This window comes from Medicago truncatula, chromosome 1 (assembly GCF_003473485.1).
Source record: "Medicago truncatula cultivar Jemalong A17 chromosome 1, MtrunA17r5.0-ANR, whole genome shotgun sequence".
Lineage (NCBI taxonomy): Eukaryota > Viridiplantae > Streptophyta > Magnoliopsida > Fabales > Fabaceae > Medicago > Medicago truncatula.
The window spans coordinates 14,298,184-14,310,144 of record NC_053042.1 but is presented as its reverse complement, the minus strand read 5'-3'; the positions used below and the strand labels follow the sequence as shown (position 1 = coordinate 14,310,144).

General features: G+C 29.8%; 1 protein-coding gene across 1 annotated transcript; it reads left to right on the top strand.

Moving 5' to 3' along the window:
* Positions 1–496: 496 nt before the first annotated feature.
* LOC120580533 (transcription factor IIIA) lies at positions 497–2,581 on the top strand. Its single transcript, XM_039834275.1, has 5 exons — positions 497–760; positions 870–1,161; positions 1,291–1,526; positions 1,628–1,771; positions 1,858–2,581. The coding sequence occupies exons 1-5, from the start codon at positions 731–733 to the stop codon at positions 2,008–2,010; spliced, it is 855 nt and encodes a 284-aa protein (XP_039690209.1). The 5' UTR covers positions 497–730; the 3' UTR covers positions 2,011–2,581.
* The last annotated feature ends 9,380 nt before the right edge of the window (positions 2,582–11,961 follow it).

Sequence of the window (11,961 nt, the reverse complement as noted above, 5' to 3'; positions counted from 1 at the left end):
ACTTCGAGACTTCAGTAAAAGGGAAAGGGAATCCTATCCTATAACTTGAAGGTAAATGGGTCTAAATGATCGCAAATTAACAAGACTAAAGGAGAATCATATCCTATAACCTGGACACTATATCTGTTTTCCTACATGAGAAGCAAAGAAAGTTGATCTAGTACTTGAGTCGTTTGCATAAGCAAGAGAGCTACCGAAGCTTGCTTTACTGTAATTTTGCATTTCCTGTTATGTTTTGATTGATTTTGTTTTGTGATGCATATGTAATTATAGTTGAACCTAGCATTGTTGAACTTGAGGTGCATGTTGTTTGAATAACCGATGAATATTGGAAGAGGTGACCAAAACGACAAGATTTCAATTTTTTTTTTAACAATTTATATCATCTCATTCGAAGCATGTTTCCACACGAAACTCTGAAATTTGATCTAAACATATGTTCATTTAAACTTTTGCCGTCACCTTTGCCATTGATTTGCATGTTTCTATGTTTATTAATGTTCCGGAATTCTATTCCTTGAAAAATATGAATATGAGTGAACTGAAGATACATGTTTTTGCAGGAAAGTAATCTTTTAGACACTAAAATGATCTATAAAATAATTATGGACATTATAGTGTGAAAGCATTGGATCCCAGACAAAGAACTCCAATATGCGCGAGGCATTACGCTTGGCCTTGGTGGATTAGTATCAGGTTGGGAGACCTCCTGAGAAGCTTCATCAAGGATATGCCTCGGTCACGCTCAATTCAAAACGAGGTTTGCAGTTTGTTCATGTGTCTCTTGTTCTTGTCAAAGCTAATCAGCAGTTGTCGGATTTCTGTTCGCTTCTTTTTACAGTATTAACAATTTCTTGTGATTTGTACAGAGGCCATTTGTATGTAGCCTTGAAAATTGTAAGGCGAGCTACAGAAGAAAGGATCATCTGAATCGTCACCTTCTACAACATCAAGGGAAAACTTTTAAATGTCCTATTGAGAATTGCAAAAGTGGCTTCTCATTGCAAAGCAATTTGAAAAGACATGTTGAAGAGATGCATGATGAGAATTCTACCCCTCCTTGTAGTGGTGAAAATCAGAAGCAGTTTGTATGTCCTGAAATTGGCTGTGGTAAGGTTTTCAGATATGCATCACAACTACAGAAGCATGAAGATTCTCATGGCAAGTTTCCTTTCTTTCGATTTTGCTATATGAATTTGCTAGTTTTCCATCAACTGTTTGCTGTGCAGTCCTTTATTTAGATTTATGAAAGCTGCTGTCATGATTTTGATGAAAACCTTTATTTTGCAGTTAGGCTTGAAACAATTGAAGTGGTGTGCTTAGAGCCCGGTTGCATGAAATTTTTCACCAATTCCGAGTGCCTTAAAGCTCATGTTAAATCCTGCCATCAATATGTGACCTGTGACACTTGTGGGACTAAGCAACTGAAGAAGAACATGAAGAGGCATCTCCGCACACACGAAGCCAGCAATTCATCCGAAGCATTTAAATGTGAATTTGAGGGTTGTGACAGCACGTTCTCAACTGTAAGATACCTCCTCCGCCATACATTGGCATTCATACACTATGCTTAATTCCAAATTTTTGCAACATTTTTTAACTTCCAATTGTGGATTCGCTTCTACAGAAATCTAATCTTCATAAGCATGAGAAGGCTGTACACTTTCAAGTAAAGCCGTTTGTGTGTGGATTTCCTAATTGTGGAATGAGATTTGCTTACAAACACGTGAGAGATAATCATGAAAAGACTGCAAAACATGCTTTTGCCCTTGTAAGTTCTCCGTCCTAGCTTATTCTTGTGGTATAAAAACTTGTGATGAATTAAAATGCTCATCAAGATTTACTTCATATATATAGGGTGATTTTGAAGAAGCTGATGAAGAATTCAGGTCAAGGCCAAGGGGAGGGGCGAAGAGAAAATGTCCTCCCACAGTAGAAATGTTGGTTAGGAAGAGAGTTGCCCCACCTAGTCAATTAGAGAACTTGCTATTTGTGCAGGATTGTCGGTAAGATGGATCATACTTCTCTCTCTAGGCTAAAAGTTATGTGGTGAGAGAAAGCAAAGATGCATGAGGATGAAAATCCTTTTGTTTATTATCAAGAATAAGATCCAAAGCTACTTGAGAGTCAGATTCCATGATGATAGACCTATAACCAAGATCCCACGCCAACTGAAGACCCTTCCAAATAGCTGAAAGTTCAGCAAACAAATTTAGTAGCTCTTCCACAAGATCCGGAAAAACCATGAATCCAATTCCCCCTATTGTTTCTCAAAAGACCTCCAAAGCCTGCATTACCAGGATTATCAAAAGAAGATCCGTCCACATTGATTTTAATAAAGTCTTCCGGTGGAGGATTCCAACGCACCTGGCGGATCACATGGCGTTTATTTGTTGGGACAAGAGCAAGAACCATGGAAGAATGGTAGGATATTATAATTTTAGGTTTAACTACAATTTTCGTCCCTACATCATATTTTTAAACAAAACATATGGTGATATGACATGTTTTAAATAATGTGGTATATGATAAAATAAAATCAATGAAATTGTAAGAAATTCTTCTTAAAACAATTTAAATATGTAGTATCATCATATTTTAGACCAGATACCTCATGAAGAGCATATAAATTATCAAATTTTTTGAATGATGAAAAACATCAACATCAATAAAATTGTGAGAAATTTTCTTAAAACTTCGTTTAAAATCTGTCATATCATAATATTGTAGACCAAATTCTTGATGAAAAGACTAAAATTGTCAAATTTTAGAATCGAAAAACCTATTTTGCGAAGTGGTTTAAATAAGGAAACTAAAATTACAATTAAAACTTCTTTTTATAAATTTCTTAATTATATAATAAGAGCTGATTAAAGAGTCTAGCTCACCAAAAAATTGTACATATCCTAATAATGGTTGACTGTTGACGACCACAGTGATATCCATAATACCCAATCTCTTTTCAAGAAATTCATTATAGACACGATTTTAGATGGCTCCTACACAATCAAAAGTCAAACCAAATTCTTCATTACAACATGTCGAGTCTACAATGAGGTGTGACATTTTTCTCAAATTCCCTTAAAAAAGAAGAGAGAGAGAGAGAGAGAGAGAGAGAATAATGTCATGGTTACATGTATTTGAGCAAGAGTGGTAAATTTTAGCACGACACAAGCACCTAATACACTTAGATTTGGATGTATTTTAAATGTGCTTAAATTACAATAATTAAGATGTCTTACTTATGTACCCTCACCTATAAATAAAATCTTTACGTTTTCTTGAAACAATCATTAACGTTTCTAAATTGTATTTCTAATCTTTGTTGTTTTAGAAAATAATGGAATAATTTACTTTATTTGTATATTGCCAATTTTTTTTGGGTAAAGTATTGATACAAGAAAGAAAAGAAAAAAGAGCAAAGTAAAAATTTGAAGATCGATACATTTATACTCCTTCCGTCCTAAAGTAAAAATTGGTCAACAAAAATAAATGTATTTAGTTTAAAATTTGGATCAAATATAGTAATTTATGTTGATTCATTTTCGTTTATATTTTGAAAGGAGTATTTATTTATTTTTTTTTAAAAAGAAAACCCTAACCATAGATTCAAACAATCACACACTTTATTTCCTCGATACATAATGAATTTTATATAATAGAATGTCCGATGCAACACCATTGCAAACACATTTTACTCACCTTCCATGAAGAATTGCAAACAACATACACTGTCATGTACTAGACAACCGGACCTAGGGCCGACCCAATGTATTTTTAGGCTTGAAGCGAAATTTAAATATATGTTTTTTAAGTGAGTTTAGAGAGAATACGTGAAGAAAAAAAAAAAAACAAAGTTTCCATAAGTTCCCTCAATCGAAAGTAAGGCCCTGTTTGGATTGGCTTATTTTGAAATTATGTGGGTTTATCTACTCCCATAAGCCTTTTTAAAGATGTTTGGATAAATAAATAAAAATAGCTTATTATGGTTTCATAAGCTGCTTATGCCATATTTTAATAAGCCTAAATTTTCAACTTACCCTCCGGCTTAACAAGGAGTTTATGAATTTATGTAACCTCATTCGATTCTCTCTGGATCCACTTTTTCAAAACATATATTTTAATTTTATTTATTTGTTTTTAGAAAAAAACATATATTTTAATTATAATGTTAATTATCTTTGGTTGTGCATGAGTAACAAAATTGTTATATACTTATCTTACTAAAGTAACACAGGTAACTAAGATTTTTTTTAAGGAAGATTTTTATTATTTTTTTGTTACGTAACAAAATGAAACTGAATAAAAAAAACAAACTTAACTTATCTTTTTTTGGTAACAAATTGTACATTAATATCTATATATATATATGGTAAGTTTACGATCATAATTTCTCAAGTTTATATTTATATTATTATACTTCTCTTTTTTTTTTTTAAAAAAAAAGAAAGCTTATCATATACTATTATACATGTGTATGATGATGTTTAGACTATTTATTTACACCTCGAATGTTAATTTTGTCTTATATGAATATTAATATTTTTTAAGGACGAATATTGATTATACTATATATATATATAATTATAATTAATATATTATAATATTATTTTTTACATCTTGATTAATTTTATCAAAAAATAAAATAAAATCTTGATAATCGTGGTTCGACACTTTGATTTTTTTGTTAAATTAAAAATATTTAAAATTACGATAATTGCTTATGTAATATCACATCCAAACACTTCAATTTATGTAAGTACTTTTTAGTGTACATATCCAAACATAAATAGCTTATCAAGTATAAGAGCTTATGATGTAAGCTCTAATGTTATAAGCATCTATATAAGCTGTTGATCCAAACGGAGCCTAATTCTATATGATCTTTGTCAAACACTAATTAAATATAAGTATTTTGTCAACTAGAAATTAAACTTTAGTTTGTAATATTGTGCGCGCGCGCGTGTGTTTTGAAAATAATATTTGATATAGACATAATTATTTACCAATTGTTGGAGGTCATAAAATAACAAAATCATATTGAAATGATACAAATATGATTACACATACTTCTATTAATATATTTGGAACAGCCGAAATCGAATTAGATTGATAGGAATCTGAAGGTAAAAAAAATTTAAAGTTCGAATTAAATACCACTTGAGATTCGAGTGAACATGTTTATAAATTTGACGTACTAAAATATTTTCAAAAATAAAAATATGATGGCTCATACAAGACCTAAAAAACTCGGGGGCGTATAGCCTTTGCTTTAGTGACAGCCCCTTAGACCGACTCTAACCGGACCAAAATAAAATAGAAGACAAACTTTCAATAATACCAAAATATATACACCATGTCACTTCATCAAGGTTCCCACAAAGAAAAACCACTTAGATAAACAGTAAAATAAGAAACCACTACACACAAATATTGGCAAATAAAAATAACTTTTTTATCTAAAAATAGACCTCGTTTAAAGAAGTATAACCTACTTATGTAAGTTTTATCTTACTTTATTTTTTATGACTCTACAATAATACATGTTTACTTTCACGTTTGTTAACTTACCTAATTAGTAGTTCAAAGTTCAAATACAAATTAATCACGAAAAACACATCTTTAACAACAAGAAAAATTCAATTAATTAATCAATAATAGTAAATCAAAGATTTGAGTTTTCTAAACAGGGGGCATAGTACAATGTATTAGTCAAACTCTAGAAAATGAAAAGAAACACATTGATTCAAGTAGCCAAGTAGCACACAAAGTAGAATAATAATAAGAAGAAGAAGAAGAAAATAAAAAGGAGGAGTTGGTGCATGATGTGGCAAGTAAAAGGCACGTGATAATGAGATACATTGCACAAAGACAAAACAGATAATGACATATCATATGGGATTTGTAACAACTTGCATATATTCTTCCCTTTTTGCACATTTCTGCCACCCTCCTCGATCATCATTCCATGCATTTTTGCAATTACAATCCATAATCATAATGTGATGCTCTTGTCTCTGACACGCCAGCTTTCATTTTAACCAAAGTTTCCTTCAATTGTAGGGTGACTTTTAGATGAGAAAGTATGTCAAATTAAATGGTCACTATATCTTCTTTAGAGAAATGATATTTGTACAACCTTTTTTGATAATTTTTATACAACTTTCTTTCTCATATTTACATTATATTCTTACTCTCTCTCTTAATTTTTCTCTCTCCATTATTTTTAACCAATGAAAAGAGAGAAAAATGAAATTGTCATAAAAGTTGTTAGCAAATAGTTGTTCAAATATCACTACTCTTTCTTTAAAGAATTATTTGAAAATTCTAACAACCATATTTTTCTCTTGCATTTAATGAATCAATATACTTAAAGGTAGTGATATTAGGCATTATTGAAAATTTCAAACACAAATATATTGAAGACTATATGTGATACTTATTCCCATAACGATTGTCATATCATCAATGAGACTTACCACATAACAAACATTGTTTGAAATACTTTCGATATGATGAGTTGGATGAATTATTGACTCTGCTACTTTGTTGGGGGAGTTCATGGGAACCCTACAAGTAAAAATGAGTCAATTCTTCAAGATTGAGAGAGAGACGTCATATCTCCACCCAAATTTTTAAGGTATTAAAAATAAGGATCGCATCTCTTATACAATGCGGAACTAAATATTCACACTTGAACCCAACAATATCTTCCCCTCAAGTTGAATCTCCCACATCCTATATCGGATCCGAACACTAGGATCTCACTTCCAATCTCGCATTATATCTTAATCCAAAATCTTAAGACATTAAATATATGAATTCTCTAGTATGTTGTTCAACATCCATTTTTTCATCCAATGTGACTTCTGATTTACACTTGTAGGCATTTGCTAATTTGCCTTTAAAATTAACAATATTTTTTAAAACAATCGCTTATTTTAAATCATTGACTATGTTATTCTAATGGGTTCATCAATTTATTCCTTAAACTTATTTTAAAGAGACTAATGTAATTAAGAATTTTCAATTGTATACACATTTTTAGAAGTTATCTAATTGAAAAGTTCTACTTGCTTGAACTATAATTTTAATGCAAAGAATCAATAATTTACTCATGGATTATGACAATAATAACAAAAGACACAGCCCATTTCCATTTTGACACAATCTTAGGAAATGCAATGAATTGGGACATCCACACTACCTAATAGAAGCTCTTATCTACCGTGTTTCTAGAGATAGCAATCTCATCTTCACTACTCCCACTCCTATTCCCATATTGATTCTTGTTTTATATCTTTTTGGGTTGGCATTTGAATTTTCCAACTCAAAGCATTCTTGGATTTTGGGAGCATCTTTGAAATACAATCTCAATCTTGTACATATTTTAACTATTGGGACTTAAATTAAAAAAACAAGTATGGGATTGTGTATTATTTTTGTGGGAGTTGGGAATTATGGTCTTTCAAGTCGTGATACGGTTTTGATTATCTTTGTTTCCCAATGATAAGTTGAGAATAAATAAACATTTTTTTAACTTATCTTAATAGGTTTGTTTATTTCTTCTGTATTTTTTAAATAAACTTCACTACCATATAAAAAAAATGTTGAAATAGTGTTGTAAATTAGAGACAAACAAATTGATCTCAAAAGTTTCACTTTACCACATAACTAGAGACGAATTTCACATTTTCTATCTCTAAAAAAAAAAAAAATGATCTTCTTGCTTTTATAACTAATCGGTAGAGTTTTAACTTTTAAGGGGTAAAATTCTTGTAGTGGCTCACACTCTAATAATACATATATTGCTATTCCCCAAAAATTGCGATGAAGTTTTAATTCGTATGAGATAAGAGTATGATCAAATAGTGGTTTCTGAGTTGATATGGCATAAGGTCAAATATTTATCGATGTGGTGGTTGAAGAAAAATGTTGTAAATGTTTCTATTAGGTTATTTGGATGGTGGGCCGGTGACAGCGTCTTTTAGATTATTTGAATTCTGGTTAGATGTTTTTACTTTGCTTGTTCTTTTTGGTGAAATGTTGTATTTGAACTTTATTGTTTTTCCATAAACATCTTTTGTAGTTTAATAAGTTATATTTTAGCTTGTTAAAAAAAAGGTAATGATGACGAATGGCTTGGTGGCTTTGCTAAAAGCATTTATGTTGTAGTGTTCATACGACAGAGCTTTAAAGAGTGTATGAAAGTTTGAAGTATGTTCGAAGTTTGAAATTTTGGTTGAATGAGTAATTATTTATTCTCTTTTTCCTAGATGTTATAGCTCTTTCTGTAATATAAGTGTTAAAGAAAAATCTTATAAATCATTCTATTTTTTTATATATTAGTAGTTTTTTTTTTTTAAGTATTCTTACATAATCTTTTAAAATTTATGCAAAATTTATCCTTTTAGTTGAAGAGAAAAAAGTTCTAGTAAGTTTTTTGTAGTTGAAATGTGGAGCTACCAAGCAATAGTTTACCCTAGTAAAAAAAAGCAATATTTTACCAACCATATATACCATAAAAAGCCACAGAATTAAAACGTTATCTAATCATGCATGAGTTCCAAATGTTAGGTTTGTATTGTAGTCGACCAGGTGAACAGCATTTGGTGGATTTATGTAAATGTCATTTTCAAACAATGGGAATATAATTACATTTGAATTTTTCGTCAAAATTGATGACTTTGTTTCTCTTTCACGAAATTTTGACGGTCACAGTATGTGAAGAGAGAAAAATAGTGTGTGTTTTTGTTTTTCCATAATAAAAATGTGATGTTTCGATCTCTATCCGTAGAGTACATTGAATGTACAGAAATGGCTATAACAGAGTTTCTGTTATTCATATTAACCGCGATCCTGAATCGTTTAATCTATCTTTGAAACTCTTCAATAAAAAAATATCTTTTAACACTACTATTAGAGATGGCTCTAAGTGTAATTTAGTCAACTCATAAACCGACAAAATTATAATTAAATATTAATTTTTTAATATATAAAAACAGAATTTGATTTTCTTAAGAGTGTAACATTTTTATGTTGCGAATATAATTTTCTAAGCACACATCACGAATTGGTCATGGCTGCGCAAATTCAAAGCACATGTCACGAATTGATCATAACAAGCTAGTACTAATGGAAGTTGAAAATATTGACCATTTTCATGAGTTTGAAAATTCTGTCGCAGAAAATGAAGCATGTACAACTACAACTAAAAATGTAATAAGTATGAAAAATGAATAATTAAGGATTTTTTCATTAAAAAAAATTAAAAATATGTATCAACTTTTATGGTCATATTAAAACTTTTCTATTTTGGGGTCAAATATAAAGAATTTTTAAGTACTTTCAAGCGTCCACCTATATTAAAATTAATTTTGTTAATCGGTGTTGTAAAATTTATAAACAAATATTTGTTTGAAGGCTTTCCAAATAAAATAAACACAAAACAGATGACATAATTTCGTGAATATGAATTTAATTTGGACATGACTTGAACCAACATTATTTTTTTTTTTTTTATAAAATAAAGATATTCATTTATTTAAATTGGTAAAGTATATCGATAGAATACAAATTCAAAGTCACTATAAACAAAAATGATGAATCTGCGAACAAACTCACAACGTCCATGTTAATAACATAAAACGATGGAATATGCCTACAAATATGACTATATTCAAGTCTCCATAATACTCATGTCTCTAGATACGTTGATAGCGCCAAAGTCATTGATTGAATCTGCATTTGCTCAAAGTTAATCTTACAACCTGAATCAAATAAACATCGTACTAAGACGAAAAATAAAAAACACATCACACAAAGACGATAAATCAAAACAAACAGAGTCGTACAAAAATGACGTAATCATAAAAACAAACGAAATAATACTGAAAATATGTGAAAATCATTTATTTAACTAAAAAAGAATAAAAAATAATTTAGAAAAGTGATTTTGGATAAAAATAGTGAGAGAGTATTTCGAAATTGGAACTTTAAAGACAATATGAAAAGGAAATAATCTTTTTTAATTAGCCACTCTTGTTTTCTTCAATTTATACTTTTGACTACATGCGACTTAAAAAATAACTTCATTTCATTTTTATCTTTAAAAGAAAACACTTCATTTCATTTTTAAACTATTTTTTAAAACTTCATTTCAATTGGAACATTTTTTAGAAAGAAATCATTAAATTAGTCTTTGACTTTGTAGGACATTTTAAAATAAATTTTTGAGATTGTGAGTATTTTAAAAAAGTCTACAAGCTACTAAATCGGCAACTTGATATCTATATTTAATCATATACTACCAATTAAATCCATATATTTTAACAGTTTTGGTCACTAAATTTATCTATTTACTTATGCTCAATTTTTTTTTTTTTTTTTTTTATCTTTTACTTATCAAATTAATGTCTAACATGTTTTTTTAGGGGGGGTTTGTTTCACTGATACAAAAATTATTTTTAGGAATAACTTATTTGAAAATGTAAATATGAAATTTTGATCTGTGTACAACAAGATTCACTTATTTGAAATGTGAAATATGAAATTTTGATCCGTGTAAATATGAAATATGAAATGACATATTTTTATACTACTTTATTGTATTTTTTTAATCCGTGTACAACAACCTTCACTTATTTGAAATGGAGGGAGTAGTTCATTTTTCAGCATCTCAATCTGAATGTGAATGAACACATTAACTGCCTTTAAACAAGCAGATAAAACGTGCTAGTAGTACACTAATAATACTACTGATAGTGATACATGCACGCATTTATACAAGCAGATAAAACGTACCAGTTATGTCCACAAAAGTGATAGCAATGGCTATTTACTCTATTGGAAGAGAAATTCACCATTTTTAGTATCACTTCATTTCTATTATTTAAACAGCAAAGTATAAGATGCACAAGCACAATGTGATATTATATGGAGTATGACTTGGATTAGACGTGTCATGGTGTTTGACATGTGTCGTCTCCAACACCGACACATATAATTACACTGAATTATGTGATTTTTTTAAATAATTAACGGTGTCGGCGTGTCAGTGTCTGGTATCCATGTCCGTATTTGTCCTTCATGGGTGATATTGCATTTAAATATATTTCTCTCTATTTTTATTTTTATTTTATCATTTATAAGGAGGGAAGCTCAAATGTAACGTAACGCTCCGTTCTCCAACCAGTGGAACGGTACTTGTAATGCGACGTGTCAATTGGGTTAACGATATGCAATTTGACAATGGTGATTTTAAGCTTGACTCAAAAATAGTAGTGAATGCCTTCAACAAAGATTAAGTGAATGTAACGGATTTTGGATATGTTATTTCAAGTTGGTAGATATAGTTTTGAATTCAACTTAAAACTCTTATGTTGAGTTTCGTCGAGGACAAACAAATGAAGTCGTTCATGCATTAGCAGTTGTAGCCACATTCTCAACTAGTTTTATTACTTATTTTGATGTATCAATATATATAACTCTACTTCTTTATTAATGAAATATTATAAACATTTTTATAAAAGAAAAAAACACAATATTTCAATTCAAAGTTTTGATGTCCGATACTAATATTCCATTAAACACATCGTGTACGGTAGTACTGAGAATAAAGCATAGATTCTGCAAGCTTGCTTTTTCTTGTTTTGCTTTTTAAGCAAGTTGTTGGTGAGAAGCAGTAATTATTAAATACTACGCAAGAACATTGAACCATGTCATAAATTCAAATTTTGCACAGTAACAATGTTGTACTAACTAACATACATTGAATCTAAAGAAGACTTTATTTTGAATTTCAGATATTTCTGCTAGATGATGGAGTAATTAAATTGCAAGGAAATTGCAGTAAGAACATTTAGCCAAAACTGAGCTTTCAAAATAAGAAGATTTAGCCAAAAGTAAACTAATCATCACTTGAAGGGGTTTTAATTGTAAAATTTAGCCAAAGCTGGTAAT